General features: G+C 42.3%; 1 protein-coding gene across 1 annotated transcript; it reads right to left on the minus strand.

Annotated features, from left to right (window-relative positions):
• Positions 1 to 2,486: 2,486 nt before the first annotated feature.
• LOC108897638 (protein associated with UVRAG as autophagy enhancer-like) lies at positions 2,487 to 17,453 on the minus strand. The gene is given in 19 exon segments (XM_018697363.2): positions 2,487 to 2,817; positions 3,108 to 3,198; positions 4,197 to 4,247; positions 4,249 to 4,292; positions 4,295 to 4,353; positions 5,585 to 5,646; positions 5,967 to 6,087; positions 6,623 to 6,700; positions 6,794 to 6,833; positions 7,117 to 7,181; positions 7,270 to 7,406; positions 8,280 to 8,385; positions 8,493 to 8,538; positions 8,622 to 8,997; positions 9,260 to 9,357; positions 9,511 to 9,776; positions 11,186 to 11,621; positions 12,370 to 12,484; positions 17,382 to 17,453. Coding segments are annotated over 19 exon segments (2,376 nt in total). The 3' UTR covers positions 2,487 to 2,704.
• Positions 17,454 to 17,851: the final 398 nt, after the last annotated feature.

Here is a 17,851-nt window from a genome sequence, read left to right on the forward strand (position 1 = left end):
AGTCAGAACCAAAAATGATTTTCTTACTAGTTTCAAAATCATTTAATTTGGACTTCCCGTGCACAATCGCATACTCACCTTCTAACATAATCAATTAAGACATTACACAAGACAAGATATGGAACTTGATAGTGCTGTCGAGAAGGAAACAGTGAATACAAACAGGGATCATGTGTCAGCAAATCATTCACAAATCTTTGACAAAATAAAGGTGACCAATTGATCAGACAAAAGAATAAAGAGTTTGTAACAGCGATGTGATGATACAGAACCATTCTGTCATTGATGAATAAGACAGACTAATGGAAGTAGATGAATAAAACATCTTTCATCAAACTACCTGGAAACATTTGTTCAATCAAATGATTTGGGTTACTGAATGGTTGGACAGTTATTCCATATGATATCAGTTCCCAGTGAAGAACCGAATGTGGCCTCACTTATGCAGAGATGAATCTCGTTGTATAGAATGAACTTGTTTTTCTTCCCTCTGGAGATTTTGATTGCTCATTCCTACATTGGCCCCTAGGTCCATCACAGTTGGTTGCCTAAAACTGGCCATTTGACCTTTGTACTTGCTGATAGCTGAACTCATTTGGGAAGAGTTTTTCCCTTTTATCTGCTTCTTATCAGAGTGATAGGGGAGCAGGTTCAGTTCCTTTTATGAACCTGCATGTCTTGGACTGTGGGAGGAGGCCAGAGTACCTGCAGGAAACCCTGGCAGGCACAGGAGAACATGCAAACCCCACACAGAAATGCATGACCTTGACCCCCACTTGTCCTGAGAGGTTGTGTGGCTCAGCTCCTGTCTGTTTGGTTGCATCTAGAAGCTTCTCAGCATCCTCCCAGGTCCATATCCTTCTCACTGCGGACAAACTATTTCTTTGTCGAGCCTTTGCCGTCCTGATTGTCCACACTGATTTTATTATGTTTGTCTGTTCTGCACACATCACATCTATTGATCTATTGCAAGTCTGTCCATCCTGGAAGACAGATCTCTCCTTAGTGCTCACCCTGAGGTTTTTCTCCCCACATATCTGGCTCTTTAGCTGCTAAATGCTACCAAACTGTTTGGGTTTTCAGAGTTTGACTGAGAGTGAGAGTGAACCAAAATTGTGGGCCAGAAATCCAAAGAATGAGAAAAAGAAACAGCTGAGGGGAACTGCAGACTCAGGTGAAAATCCTCTGTGGGGTTTTGATTTGAGCGACCCCCTCTCACATCACACATGCTTATTTGATCCATTTGTTTTAAAAAATATCTGTACATCTATTAAAAATTCAATGCTGTGTCATTGGTATTATCACATAATTGTTTAGCAATGATTACATCACATGTCGTGTTGTGGTTGCAGCGCATGTTTGTGCTGAAGCTTGTTTTTCTTCACACCTCTGATTGCAGTGAAACCTTAGAGGTTGAGATGTCATCATCTGACACCAGGAGCCACACAGGTGTGAACAAACTTCCTGTCTGGAGAGGTCCCGCTCTCTGTTATTAGACGCAGCTAATGGGCTGCTTTGTTCACAGAGAGGCCAACTAAATCTCATGGGGACTGTGTGTGTGTGTGTGTTACGGGTCTACTGATGGCCACAATACACAGGCAAATTTCACAGATTATGTACAGTAAATGGTCATTTTCTCCAACTAACACTGATCTATGGAGAGATGAGTGTTGCATCAGGTTTCAGTTCTGCTCATTACGTCTGTTGCATCACTCACATTAACTTTGTCTCCTTTGATAATACTGTCTTCTGACTTTATTGTTATCATGAAGTTTTTCTTTTTACCATTATAGGTTTTCTCTTTTTTAACATACGATAGCCTTTACTGGGTGCTTCACTTGTTGTGTACCTCACTTTAGGACATGCTTTGCCCCATTTGTGACCAGAATCTGGTCGAGTAGTCGTCAAATAACAACATTAACAAAACATGTAAAATTAAGAGATAACTTTGGTATTTTTGAACCTGGACCTGAACCTTAAGGTATCACCATGAACAGCTGCTGCAATGCAACCCAATAGGCAATTCTCCACACCAAATAACATCCATTAAAGTGCTTGTTCTTGCCACTGACAGGCTCAGATTGTCATTATCTATTAGGTTGTTACTGTGTGACTCTCAGTGGTGGAAGAAGTAATCAGATACTTTACATGAAGTAAAAGTACCACACAGTAACACAGACACACACACACAGATGGAGGCAGTGGTGTTCCAGCAGCTCCTGAGTTCTGCTCAGTTAAATCCCTGTTTTTGTCAGTGGAGTCTGGTACTGATATATACTGAGTCATGCACATTAAATAAAGTGAATTCAGGTTTTCATTGTGTCTAATTAGTGAATGAATGTGAAAAGCACTCATTTCACCCAGTTATCAGTAACATACAGTATGTGTTGCTGTCCGTGTTTTGTCATGGTCAGAAATCACCTCAAGGCTCTTTCCACCACAGGAACGACATTTCAGAAATCAAAAGTTCCAGGTACTCCTTGGGCTTGGGCTTGCAGTTTATTACAATTAAAGTGAAATTTATTATTCATAGCTCTGTAATAAAAGACCTGTAAACATCTACATCTGCTCATATGACTATCTGCATGTGAATTAACATTAAATGTAACATTTTTTAAAGGGCTTTCATTTTTGTTTCATGAAAATTCAAAATGAGTCCACTGACTGGGATACATTAAACGTCGAGACACTGAGCTGCAGCTGTTCAGTCGTTGCACGTCACACATCCATCTGAGTGTTTTTTCCGTGACTGGATCCGTGCACATTTTGGACACTTCTTTTCCACAAAGCAGTGCTTGTGAAAGCAGGCCTTGCACACTGTATAGAGAGAGGCAGTGTCAGCACAGAATGGCATTTGTGTGTTTTATGAAGACAGACACGAATGAAACAATTTGAAACTCTTTTAAGCTGAAATTTCTGCTGCTGTTTATTTTGTGCCTATGTTATAAGACTCTTTTATTACCCACCTCCCACTGTAATATTCATCCCATCTGAATTGGGTTTAAGCCTGCTCTCAACTCTCATCTCATGTCATTGTTGCCTACTTGCCCCCATTTTACAGTACCAGTCCTACATCCTGCATGTCATCAGCATTTGTCTGAGCTCACCCGGACACCGCCGACATATGTCTCTCTGAAAGGGAAAGATGATGTCGTTTTCTCTGCAGAACTCGCAGATAAAACCTCGGGCCAGACAAAGCTGTGTGAAAGGCAGATGGAGAGGTGTCATTCCACAGTGATAAAGTCTCTTGTTTCTATCTAAAAATCTGACCAAATTAAAGAATAACCATAAGCTAATAAAAAAGTTCTGTACAGTGGTAGTGTAACTTCCTGGCTGGTAAAGTTTTCACCCCCTCTTGGAAGTTTTCATGTTTTATTGTTATGAACACAGGTAGATTTAATGTGACTTTTTGACTCTGATCAACAGAAAATGAGGAAATGTGGTTTCTCTAACATTAAATAACATAAAGTTGAAGTTTGGACGTCCTGAATCATTATTAATAAAGAGTTTAACAGTCAAAAACCTCAGCTCATCTGTTACTTTGGGGCCATGTAGGCGTGGTCTGATTAGATTTGATTGACAGCGCTGGTAACAACCCACCCAACTGTGACGTCAGGTTTCATTCAGGCGTGGCTAAATCCTGATTTGTTCATGGAAAATACATGACACCACCTTTTCTAACTGAGTCCAGCCCACTTCAAATCAGTGAGAAAAGCAAAGACAAAAACAGAAATGCAGAAATCTCATGGGACATAGCTCATAACTTTGGCAGAAATGTGGATGTTTGTGTAGAACTCCCTGTGAGTCAGAAACATGACTTAGTGTCAGCGTGAAAACAGATCTCTACACGGTGATTAAATCAATTACAGACCTGCAAACAAGAATCTTAGAATTAGACGTATTCACTCCTTCCAGTCAGCCTGTTGTGTGGACATGTCTTGAAAAGTTTTGCATTTCTGGATGTTGTCATTTTTGCTGCATAGTGATCATGAGTCAACAGTTTTTCAAGTTCCTCTGTCGCTCCATTAAATGAGCTTTGTTGCTTTTAAGCCATTCCTGTGCAGCTTTGACTCTGTCCAAGTAAAAGTTCACTATTTCAAACCATGAAGATGAAGAAACATCAATAATATTGTGGATTAGAGATAAACTGTGTGTTCTCCAGATTAAAGTAATAACAAGCCATCCTGCAGACTGACCTCACAGTTTTCAATGTGACTGATGGCAGAGTGCTGCAGCGCCTTGGCCTGCCGCCACAAGCTGACCCTTCTTCACCCTCAGCAGGTCGTCCATGAGAAGACATGTGGCTGCTCAGAGATCAGGTGAGCAGGAAGTTGCTCAAACTCACTCATCACCCTGAGACACAAACACAGGACACAGTCACATTAAAACAGCTTTAACTGAATCCTCTCCAAACCTCCCTGCCACAACGGTTCAACACACACAAAACACAGTAGGACACTGAAAAACATGTCACAGGAAACAACCTTACACAGCTCCAGTAATTACACTTCTTAAAGAATTAGAAGAACAAGAGGAAGCAGCTAGCTCTTAAAGGATAAACTGGATACTGACATATGGTGAATAAAAACTAGGAAACTGTAAATACTGGGAACATTTAAAGGTCGTGGGGAAAGAATCACTCCTGGCTCTACCTGTTAGAGCGAACAGGTGCTCACAGGTTGATGTAAAAGGATGCATTTGTACTGTTGATTAGTTATTAGAATTGATTGGTTATCACCAACCGTTTTGCTAATCAGATAATTGCTTCAGGCCAAAACTGCAACATATTCATCTTTATAAACTGAGTATCTTTGGGTTGGCTCAACAACACAAGATGTTTGAGGACATCACCTTGGACTGTAGCAAACTGTTGTGGACATTTTCCACACTTTGTTTATATCTTATAGACAAAGCAGTTCATGAATAACAAAGCTCTAGCTGGAGGCGTTAAGGGGAGAGTCAGGACATGGAGAAGGTTTACTGTAGGAAGGGACACAGGTTCAGCTCAGAGTTCAAACTCTGCTGTTCCCTGTTCTCTGGTGTTATTTTCCTCTGGCTGCTCACAGTTAAAGTATTTCCAACCTCTGTCTTAACTTCTGTCTTTGTGCCCAAGAACCGTGCATGTGCTTGTATCTGTGCATGTGGCAAATACATTTACTTGATCTGTGACTGAAATATTTACATCATGCAGCTGAGATTTCTGAGCTATTTAAACGTTTTTGTGAATGCAGCTGCAGATCGCACCTACAGAACTTTATGTGGAGATTCTTACATTTCTCTGGAGCTCATGGAAAAGATGTGGATCCACCTTTTATATTTAAACCTCACATTTTCATCATTCATGCTTTAATAAATGTTTATATCCTTAAAAGTCACTGTATGCAGAAATTTGGCTCAGAGCTACTGTGTCAGTTGCTGTGTCTTCTCTAATACTGCCACTGGATGGCGCCAAATACCCTGCACACAGTGGCTGGATTAATGAAAGTTGAGCCACTCTATCAATTTTAAACAAATAGTCTCAGTATTATAATAATGATAGTGTGTGTTCATGAAGGAGTCAGAGTAAAGTAAACATTCTGTCTACCTCTCAGATAATCTGCAGGCTCTCAGCAGCTTCTTGATGACCAGCAGCTGCTCCTGCAGCTCCTGAAGGACAGAGAACAAAAATAAAAAACAGTGAAATACATTTAAAACTAATCTCAGCTGATGTGTTGTCTGTGTTGATCCCAGATTAATCAGTGATGAAAATAATCACACGCAGTTTTATCATGTTTTGAAAATGAAGGACGAGGTTGAATTAAAAAATAAGTAATAAAAGCTTGATTGAAACAAAGTTCATGAACAAATATAAGGCAGTAGTTTGATGTCCCATCACACCGTGTACACGACACATCACCTCTCTTCTGTTCATCCTGTTGATGACCAAGATAATGACAATGAGAAGAAGAATGTAACCTCAGACTCACCCTGAACTTGTCCAGCTCTTTCACTCTGCTGCACAGCGTCTTACCAACACAGGTCAGGTCAAACAGAGGCTGATGCCAAACTGAGTCCAGCAGCTGTTTGGAGAAATCACTCACAGGATACCTGCAATGTAAATATTACTGTGACATGTCTTTATGCTCCTGTCCAGCTGTTTGGGAATTTATTGAATAAATAATAATGCAGCAAGCCGCTGTTGTTTTTGTTGGTTTTGACTTTTTGTTGTTGTTGTTGTTTTGTTTTGTTTTTGTTTTTTTTTCGGGATGGGGGGGGTCAGGTTGTTTTTTTCAACCTGACCCCCCCCCCCGATCGATCAAATGTTTGATCGATAAATGTTTGATCGTTTTAGTTTCCCTGAGCTCAAGGTGACATCTTCAAATCATAACCAACAGTCTAAAATCGATGTGTTGGTTTTATAGTTGTAGAGAACAAAGGAAACCACAAAACATTCACGTCAGAAGCAGGAACCAGAGGATTTTTACTGTTGATTGAGTTGTCATGACAATACGCTGACCGGTCTCAGTAGCAGCTGTATTAATGTTTACCATCGGTGACAGATATTGTTAATAATAGTATTGGTAATAGACCTATTAGCAGTTGCATTAATCCTAGAGGGAGTTGAAGTTTGAGTTTTTGTTACCTGCCAAAGTCCCAGCAGGACAGAACTCGACCAGGGATCACAGCCTCAGAGCCGCTGTGGCAGCAGTCACAGAAATACCTGCAAGACCCATCACAGTTAACCAACAAAGCAGGTCTATTTATTTTAATATGGAGCTTAATATGTAGTTTATCAGCAAATGATTGTATGCACCTGCCCAGGTATTCACAATAGCGCAGTTTCTTGATGTACCCTGGTGACAGACAGAGAGTTTTTAATCAGCTCTGATGTTACTGAGTGAATACATGAAGGACAGTCTGAGGCCGCTTCGTGTCCACGGCCTTTTAATTTCACAAACTCTGTGAGACAATGTGATGTTTAAATTGGTTGTCGTATTGTATTCTAGCTGCCTGGCTCGGCCTTCTGTGGACACGACAGTTTAACTGGGGATTAAAACTAACTAACAACTAATCACTAATCCCATACAAGTGAAAAACGTTTGATTGTCAGTGTTATCTTCACAAACCAGTACTCACTGGGCTCCACCTCGGTCCCACAGCCTGCACACAGGAAGTGCTGTAAGCCCACGACTTCACTGCGTCTGGAGGAGGAAACAGAAACACACACATGAACCCTCTGCTGCTTTCAATCTTTATTAGTGTTTGAGTGTGGTGGGATGTGATGGAGACCTGAGCGTTGGCTGAACTGTGAAGATGATCTGGAAGCGAGGAGGAGCCCAGTTCAGGGATCCTCTCATCCTGGTCCTCAGTCTGATCTCCTCTGTCAGGCTGTCGCCACTCACCGCCACTCTCCCAGTACCTGGCAGCTTATGACCACAGAGACAAGAGGGGAGAGGTTATGGACCTGTACAGTTCAAGGCTGTGTCTCATGGTCAGGTACAGCAGGCGAGGGGAAGCCAGAAGGCAGAGTTTGACCTGTTGGTGGCTCCAGATGAAAAGTCAGAGAGAAAGTCGGTGAGATTCAGTCTCTGGGGACCATGAATGTTTGGAATACACTCTATCTATCACACTCTGACAGTGTAGTCCCACTCACTGAACTGAATCAATTACCCATGATGCCCTTCTCCTTCTGGAGCAGGAAGTGTTGTGGCTGTAACAAACTCCAAACTCTGTCTCTGACTCTTGGTCTCTGCGTCAGTTTCCTGGATCTCAGAGATGAACTCTGGTTTTAATGACTCTAAGTCTCTTTAACTGATCTACAGTTCAGCATCAGTCTGAACTCTCTGGGTCTGATTCCAGCAGTTTGAGCTGCTGACTCTCACTCAGTCAGAGGGAGATGGAACCTGCTCAGGTACACAGAGCAACAGCAGGTGTTCAGGGAGCAGAGAGGGAACGACAGAGACACTCTCCCTCTCACACTGAACCATCACAGTGATCCTGAAGCTGAGATTTTCAGGTTAAATAGTTACATCATGTTTCTTGAAGAAAGATGAAGATGCCAGTCCTGCCCCAGTGGTCAGCGGCAGCACTATGGTCCAGACATCATACCACCTGAGGTGATACAAGCTACTGACGTACAGTATCCATGGCCTCCATCAGAGAGACATCATTGGAGGAGTCTCCACCACCCGTGACCAGTAAAATCACTATCAGCCATCAGCCATTTTGTAAATATTTGTCCCTGTGTCGTCTCCCACGCCGCAGATTCAAACAGTTATCAACAGCTGCTGTGTTCTCACCTCCTGAAGTGAGCTACGGAGGCTCTGCCGTCCACGCCGAGGCTCACGGGAAGGAAGCCAGCTCCTCCTGAACTCCAGCACCAGCTGCTGGGCCAGCCACTCTGCGCTGCGTTGAAGGACACGGCACAATGACTCAGAAATCACAGAATCAGAACAAACGTGCAGGTTTCAGAGATGGCAGGCTGGGTGGGCGTTTCAGTTTGTTTTTCTTACTTTCTGAGAGAATCTTTTGGTGTCAGTGTAGTGTCTACTCCACAGTCTGAAATTAAAACACACAGTCACTTTGTGCATAAAATACTGGGTGGGCCTCTACCACTACTTTATTCACACAAATAATTTTACCTTCAAATCCACTGTCGGTGGAGAGGACAGACAAGGTCTTAGGTTGATGCTCAGCCTCATCGTTGCCTGTGTCCTCCTCCTCCTCTTTATCCTCAGTGTGTCGGTTTGTGTGCACATTAGAAGAGTGTGTGTTTCTGTGTGACATCTTCTCTGAATGTCTGCTCTGTCTGCTGCTGCAGCTCTGTGTGAGTCTGTGTGTTTCACATCTCTGTTTGTGTTCACGTGTGAGACAGTCCTCTGCAGAGTTTGTGTGTCTGTGTGTGCACATATTGTAGCCTGTGTGTTGGGTTGAGGTCCGTGGGTCGCAGCTCAGAGTCCACTTTACACCCTCCAGCACCTCCAGCACCATGTCCACCACGATGAAATGAGCGTTTTCCTGCACACACAGTCATTCATACAGACCGCTTGTCCTCATTATTATCATCAGCAGAGACCAAGAGGTAAAACTGCCTCCATCCTCTGATCCACGTCTGATCTTTACTGTTTCCAAATATTTATTTGTTGTGTTAAAAAGTGAGACAGCTGTTTTTATATTTTTATAGTTACCAGGTGCATCTTTTCACTTTTTACATCAATAACATACAAAAAACTACAGGTATAGGTAAAAACTGTAACTGCACTAAAACTTGGTAACACACCTTTTCCAGCTCACAGCTGGTCTTGAAGATGTCTGCAGAGGATTCTGGGATACCGCTGCAACTCCTCTGTTTACTGTGTTTGGCTGAGGTAGAGAGGCCTGACAATACACACACACATGCACATACACACATAAAGAATACAGCTCTCAGCAACAGCAACATCAACAGTGAATCAAATGACCTGGTGACAGGGTTCTGATGCTGCTGATCTACTTTTACAGATACACCTGTAATATTTAATCCTGTTGTACCTGGTGTGCGAGGGGCATCACAGCTGGTTCGCCGCTGCCCTCTGTGCTCGTCACCCTGCTGTCCACTGAAGGGCAGGTGGAACAGAGAGATAAGAAAATTGTTCAGATTTGATGAGACTGAGATGCAGCGCTGCTTCTTCTCCTCCTGGCGAGGGGACGAGCGGTGACCGGAACTGGGTTTGGATCCCAGGTCCTCCATACTGCCTCCTGTCGGGCGTCCATGCTGATGCAGAGACAGTGAACCAGCAGCAGGAGATGAGTCCAAGCTGGAGAGAGGAAATGCTGTTTATCAAATGACAATGTGAAAACAGTGTGTAATGTGAAAGTGCCCTAATGTGGCCAAAAAATCATTTCTCACAGACTTAAGAGAAAGACAAGTTCAGGTTAATGAGACATTAAAATAAACAAGTAAGAAAACGAGATGACATCTTAGACAACATTTTCTGAGAATCTAAGTGTGCTCGCTTGATTTTAAGACTGAAACAAAGACTGCAAATGTTAAATGTTTACGTGTGAAATGTTGAAACACTGAAAGCACTGACGTACTGTATACAGAAAAAAAACGTGTAAGAGGGAAGTGTGATCTCTGTCAGAGAAAGTTGAAGTAGGTGTGCTGTAAATAATGTCACTAAGTGCAAACATTTACTGTGATCTGTTGGTTTGGTAATCCCCATGTCAAAGTAAAACACTTGCTGGGAGAAACTTAGTCACTGTAAATGTAAATGGTCTGTGAAGTAAACTCAGGTCATCTTGACTCAGCAGCCTCCACACACACTGACATCTTTTATTCCATTTGTCCTCCACTCACTGCTCTCTGTGCTGGTTTCGGTCCGTGACATTAACCTATGTACTTGCATAGTTTTTGTATTGATTGGTGTTTTTATTCATTTATTACCACTGGCTGTCGACTGTAAGGGAAACATATAAGTAAAGAACAACGTGCACGTTAGGCTGAGGAGATTACAGGTCAGAACTAGAGAGAGATGAATCTGTTGTGTTCACTCCTCCGTCTGATTATTCTTCTTTTGTCAGACTGAACTGGTGCTTTATCAAAAAACTGTGAAAGAAGTTGTTATAGTCTGGGCTGACGGTAACAATGTGCAGATTTAATAACTGCTCACTGTGTGTTAAGTATGTAAGCCTCTTCACTTTATGTTTCATTTCCTCATGAGTCTGTAGGCTGCCACACAGCTGTCAGGACATTAACCATCAACCATCAAAGTCAGGTCCAGTAAACTCTGGTTGGAGAGGAAGTCAGGCAGCCACATCCTGTCCAATGATCCAATTTTAAGAACCAATCGAGCTGTGTCCGTGTTAAAGCCACTACATTCAGGAGTTAAATATCCCTTACTGTGGCGCCATCCGGTGGTCATATCAAAGCATCACCAGCAGCAGACTGCACCAGTCTTCACAGGCACTGCCTTGTTTTTCTGTCTCAGCTCCGTATAAGATCAACACGTGGTTACTGTGGGTTACTTTACTGTCACTTTACTCTTTTCTTCTTGACTTTGTTGTTGTGAAATCCAGAGAGTGCAAAAACATATATCTGCTGTCAAGTTTCCCAGTGAAAGAAGCTTTGGTGCAGACTCCCTGCAGCAGTGCACCGACCTGATGTTAGCTGAACGGTAAAAACCCCTGATAGCGAGTGTTTTTAAGTGTTTGAGCCCATGGTTACCTTGGTGGATTCGTTGTGTCTGTTTCCCCTCCATGCCAGGAGATGGGCCTGTGGCGTCTGGAAATGACCGGGCTGCTCCTGGGGAGGAGGAACCTCTCAGCCTCTGGATGCAGAAGAGACCGGTCCTCCTCACTCCTACTTTCAGTCTCAGGGGGTCTTGAGTTCCCCTTTCTGCCTTCCTCACTATCATCATCCTCACTCACATCACTGTGACTATTGGTGGCTTTGTCTATGTTGTACAAAGCAGAGCTGGAGCGAGGGCTGCAGCGGGACGGATGGGAATGTGCAGAGGTCTTGTGATGTGTCCTCTGTGGTGCTGGCTGTGGAGGTTGATGGGACAGTGTTGTTTCTCCTCTGCTGCTTTCTGGTGGTGACAGAAGGAGGAGTGGGACTGATCCTGAGCCAGGCGACTGATGGTTTGGGTGAGAAAGTTCTCCTGGAGAGGGTCACAGGGAGACAGAGGAGGACAAGGTTAACTTTATCAATACATATTTCAAATGGATGAGAGACCATTTGAAAGCTGAGCTGATGTTTGAACCAGAAATACGTCAGGAGACATGGAGAGAAAGGTTGGCATGCAAACAAATGATGAACAACACTTTTCAAATGAAAGGCCTGCCAGGACTGTGGGGCTAGAAGGCTTTTAATGTGAACCATCAGGGCCAAGTAGTTACACAGTGCAAGAAAAGTGACAACATGGAAGTTACAGGGATTGAAAAGCAGCAGTGCTGAGTGTGACATGACTGTTGTATGTAAGATAACAGGTAAACATGGAGGAGTGATGAGTCTGAACAGTACATGCAGGAAAGATTACTAATACAGGCCGGTGTCAGATAAAAATATAAGATATACTTTACTGATTACTGAAAATAAAAACTATGTGAGGAACTATTTAAGTAAATGAAATGAAGAACTGAGAGGTGTCTGCATTATTTACCTCACAATACCAACAACAGACGTGATGATGGTAAAGTCATGTAAGGAATATGATGCAGCCATGTCATGCAGTGTAGTCGATGTGGACTTTATACTAATAATGTAACAAATGGCCTGAGAATTAAACAGAAGAAACAGGAGCTGTGTGTGTTTGTCGTGGTTTTCATGAGTCTGCCTGATGTTTCCTGTGTGGCTGCAGATTTAAATATCTCCACAGGTGCTTACTCAGAGAGTGTGGAGGATCTTACCTGTAGCTGTCGGAGCAGTAATGACGGGTGTTGGCGACTCAGCCACTGAGTCCACACACCAGCTGATGTATCTGGATGTGCAGAGGGAGGAGGACATGCCCCTGCAGGTTTCCATCTGTGGAAGAGGAGAGACACAGTTTCCGAGCAGAAACAGCTTTGGTGCAAACTTTTTAATGCAACAATGATTCCTATCGGCAATGAGTCAGGATTTACCCACTCAGAGAAAAGAAAAGAATCTGACAGGACGTTCATCTGTTCCATCTGTTCAGATTTGTGACTTTCAGAACTTGTTTTCATTCTTTGTTCTGTTTGGAGATGTGTGCAGGCAGTTTGATCACTGCTGCTCATCGAGATCAGAAAACAACTTTAAGGCTCTTGAAGGTCAAAAGTCTTCAGTCTGAAACTGATTGTTGTTGATTGCATTTGAAGGCCCACATCTGAAGACAAGAGTCTTAATGCATGAAGGTGTTTTAGAGAAAAAACTGGAGGCTGATTAAAGGTTGTACAAACTTTGACAGTTTCATCATTTCAGACCCGTCAGTGGAAAAACACATTATCACAGATGTTAGTCAAGAGATGTGGCGTCACAGATGAAATCTGCACTTGTGCAAGCCTGAATTTCAATTCAATTCAATTCAATTCAATTCAATTCAATTTTATTTATATAGCGCCGTATCACAACAACAGTCATCTCAAGGCACTTTTCATATAGAGCAGGTCTAGACCATACTCTTTAAAATAGGTATTTACAGAGAGAGACCCAACAAATCCCACCAAGAGCAAGCACTAGGCGACAGTGGCAAGGAAAAACTTCCTTTTAAGAGGCAGAAACCTCGAGCAGAACCGGACTCAGGGTGGGCGGCCATCTGCCTCGACCGGTTGGGTTAAGAAGGAGGGGGGGGGGGGGGGGGGGGGTAGAGAATAGCGAAAGAAGAACATAGCATAACACAGGTTCCATATCAGATGTAAGATGAGGCCAGTAATACAGCAGTAGTAGTGATAGTAGTGATAATTAAAGTATTAACTGCTAACACAGCAATACAACTAATAGCAGTAGCAGTATAAGTAATTTCTAATTCTAGCAGCAGGTGTTGAGTGGAGTTGTAGGAGCAGCAGGAGACTTGTCATCACAGATCAGACTCTACAGCTCCAGAGGCAGAAATACCTGCAGAAAGAGACAGAAGAGGAGAGAGAGACGGAAGAGCACAATACTACAGGAAAGGGGACATATTGAGTTAGTAACATGTAACATGGGATATGAATCCATATTGAGTGGAGAGAGAGAGAGAGAGAGAGAGAGAGAGAGAGAGAGAGAGAGAGAGAGAGAGAAAGAGAGGAGCTCAGTGCATCATGGGAGATCTCCCGGCAGTCTAGGCCTATAGCAGCATAACTAAGGGATGGTTCAAGCCTGAGCCAACCCTAACTATAAGCTTTATCAAAGAGGAAAGTTTTAAGCCTACTCTTAAAGGTACAGAGGGTGTCTGCCTCCCGGACCGAAACTGGGAGAAGGTTCCACAGTAGAGGAGCCTGATAACTGAAGGCTCTGCCTCCCATTCTACTCTTGGAAACTCTGGGAACCACCAGTAAACCAGCATTTTGGGAGCGCAGAGTCCTGGTGGGATTGTAGGGGACTATGAGATCTTTAAGGTAAGATGGAGCCTGACCATTAAGGGCTTTGTAAGTGAGGAGGAGGATTTTGAATTCTATTCTGGATTTGACTGGGAGCCAATGTAGAGAGGCTAACACAGGAGAAATGTGATCTCTTTTCCTAGTTCCTGTCAGTAGTCGTGCTGCAGCATTTTGAATCAGCTGCAGAGTCTTTAGAGACTTGTTGGGGCAGCCTGATAATAATGAATTACAGTAGTCCAGCCTAGAAGTAACAAATGCATGGACTAGTTTTTCTGCATCTTTTTGGGACAGAAAATGTCTAATTTTGGAGATGTTACGCAGATGAAAAAAGGCAGTCCTAGAAGTTTGTTTTATGTGTGAGGTAAAGGACAAATCCTGATCAAAGGTGACTCCCAGATTCTTTACAGTGGAGCTGGGAGCCAGGGCAATGTTGTCTAATGGAGCTACATCATTAGAAAGTTTGTTTCTGATGTGTTCAGGACCAATTATAATGATTTCAGTTTTATCTGAGTTTAGTAGTAAGAAGTTGCTTGTCATCCAGATTTTAATGTCCCTAAGACAAGCTTGGAGTTTGGCTAGATGATTGGTTTCATTAGGTTCCATTGACAGATAAAGCTGTGTATCATCTGCATAACAATGGAAATTTATGGAGTGTTTCCTGATAATATTGCCCAAGGGAAGCATATACAAAGTGAAGAGGATTGGTCCAAGCACTGACCCTTGTGGAACTCCATGTCTAACTTTTGTGTGTATGGAGGAGTTGTTGTTAACATGTACAAACTGAAGCCTATCAGATAGATAGGACTTAAACCAGTTTAGTGCCGTTCCTTTAATGCCAATAAAGTGCTCCAGTCTCTGTAAAAGGATGTGATGGTCAATTGTATCAAAAGCAGCACTGAGATCTAACAAGACAAGTACAGAAACAAGTCCGTTGTCTGATGCTATCAGAAGGTCGTTCGTAACTTTTACAAGTGCCGTCTCTGTGCTGTGATACAACCTAAATCCTGACTGAAAAACCTCAAATAAACTATTGTCCTGTAGAAAGTCGCACAACTGTTTTGCAACTGCTTTCTCCAGGATCTTAGAAAGAAAGGGGAGGTTAGATATAGGTCTGTAGTTGGTTAATACATCTGGATCTAGAGTGGGCTTTTTTAGAAGAGGTTTGATTACAGCTGTTTTATACGTCTGCGGAACATAACCTGTTAACAAGGACAGATTTAACATATCTAATACAGGACTGCAAATTAAGGGCAGAGCTTCCTTAAGCAGCCTAGTTGGGATGGGGTCTAAGAGACAGGTTGAAGGTTTAGATGCTGAGATAATTGATGTGAGCTGGGCTAGGTCGATGGTAGAAAAGGAGTCAAGGTTAGGTTTTGCAGCTGACTCTATGGATCCTGTGTTATGGCATAAATCTGTACTGATTGAAGGCAGGATGTGATTAATTTTATCTCTAATGGTAGAGATTTTATCATTAAAGAAGTTCATAAAATCATTGCTACTGAGGGTTATAGGGATGCGTGGATCTATAGAGCTGTGACTCTCTGTCAGCCTGGCTACAGTGCTGAAGAGAAACCTGGGGTTGTTCTTATTATCTTCTATTAATGATGAGTAATAGGCACTTCTTGCATTACAGAGGGCCTTTTTATATCTTTTGACACTATCCTGCCAAGCTAAGTGGGATTCTTCCAGTTTGGTGGAACGCCACACTCTTTCAAGCCTACGTGCTGTTTGTTTCAGTGTACGGGTTTGGGAGTTGAACCATGGAGCTTGCCTCTTTCTCTTTATTGTTTTCATTTTTAGGGGGACGATGGAATCTAAAGTGGTACGTAATGAGTCTGCAACACTGTCTACAAGATGATCAAGCTGGGAGGGAGTAGCTTCTGCAAAATTAAGATGAGGCACTGGACCTAAGTTAGTGGGAATCATTTCCTTGAATTTAACTACTGCATTATCGGAAATATTTCTAGTCAGGATGTTTTTTGCTGATAATACATAATCCAGCAATATGAAGTCGAAAGTGATTAAGAAGTGGTCTGATAGAATGGGATTCTGTGGGAAGACTGTTACATGTTCAATATCAATACCATAAGCTAAAACAAGGTCGAGAGTGTGACTGAAACAGTGAGTGGGTTTATCTACACACTGAGAGAAGCCAATAAAGTCTAGTAAAGAGGAAAAAGCAGAGCTTTGAATGTGAATGTTGCAAATCTGTAAAATATTGTATTGTAAGTATTTCTTAAGATCAAATCTACCGTCAAAATCACTTGTTAATATTTTCCACTCATAAATTACAAATCTTATTATTTCTTGTGGGAAATAGTTGAACTGGTCAGCTGTGTAAAGTTTACACAGGCTTTAGTGATACAGCACGTGTGCTAGTGTTATGACATGAACCTGGTGGTTCTGCTACAGAAATACTTTGGTACAGGGGAGTTCAAACCTGTGAACATCAGTGAGAGGAAACTTCCACCTGAGCTGGAAATGACTTCAACCACTGCAGGTTTTTCATCCGGGGCTTTTTATAATGATCATATTCTCATTAGAAAACAGGTTTAAAAAGTGTTTCACAAGGACAGACGTGAAACAAACAAGTGAACAGAGTACGAATGTAATAAAAGTATTGTGTGTCCAGTGAAATAATGTGTTTTTAAAGAGCAAACTTTCCTCTCCTGGTTCCAGAGAGTCGAGGAGCCCTGATTGGAAACTTCTGCTTTTGTTGACCTCAACCTGAGACACAAACCTGACAGTAAAATCTCCTCAAACCGTCCTGTTAGGTCTAACTGCAGCCTGCACTACACTGACCTCCAACACACTGATGGTAGATTCTGATTCGCCTTTCACAAAGACATAGTAGAATATAATCTTTTTAATATTCCCTGGAGATTCAGCCTTTCAAGAACGAGTTAGAACAAATAATATACAATATACAAAAAATATACCGAGACAAATGTGATGTGTCAACGTAAAAAAGAAGGAAGGAAAATAATAATAATTAACATTTCTGTGCTAATATAGAAATCTATCATGACATATCATTTTCAATGACTGAGGACAGTGTTGGCTTTGAATCTGGTTTTACCCCAAAACCTGCGAGTTTTATTACGTTTTTGATTCTTTTTAAAAGAATTAAATTTGCTTCAGCGTGTTAACAAAAACTTACTGGTCTGCCCTTCAGATGGCTGATTCACTTCAAAACCCCCGGCAGAGTTTCCTGTGCAGCAGTAGTCTCTGATTGTGAGAGATAATGTGTTGAAGTGCCAACATGTTAACAATTTTAGTAAAAGTAAAGTGTGTTGGAGCAGAATCAGAGTCGGAGCAGCACTGACCAAAACACAGACCACTAAGAACCTGTGTCAAACCCCAAAACAAACCAATCAACTCACCATTCTGTGAACCCCGAAACCGAAGCAGTGAGGAAACCTGTCGGGGCCTGGGGGACTGAAGCGAGTGTTCATCCAGCAAAAAGTGACGCAGAGAAAGGAAGAGGCAGCTGGTTATCAGCACTTCCTGTATTTAACAGTGGTTTGTGTTTTCTGTGGCTGAGCAGTCAGCAGTGTTTCTCCTGAGAACAGAGACGACTAAAGACTCTTATTTTACTGCACAGCAGAGATCCATAACCTCTCCTCAAGTCATTTACACCCCCAATCCACACCCCCAGAAACGACTGTCATAAATGTCCTGACAAACGCTGGAAATATATCATCACTTGTCATTTGTAACAGGAAGTTTGCATCAACCCCGGCTTTTATTTTTGGCTACTTTTGAAACAGTAGGTTGAATTAAGTTCTTCCTGTGGATAAAACTGCAAAGAGTTTGATTTTTTTTTTTTTTTTAATTAAAAAATAAAATCAGG

This window comes from Lates calcarifer, unplaced genomic scaffold (assembly GCF_001640805.2).
Source record: "Lates calcarifer isolate ASB-BC8 unplaced genomic scaffold, TLL_Latcal_v3 _unitig_4244_quiver_2208, whole genome shotgun sequence".
In the NCBI taxonomy this organism is placed as follows: domain Eukaryota; kingdom Metazoa; phylum Chordata; class Actinopteri; family Centropomidae; genus Lates; species Lates calcarifer.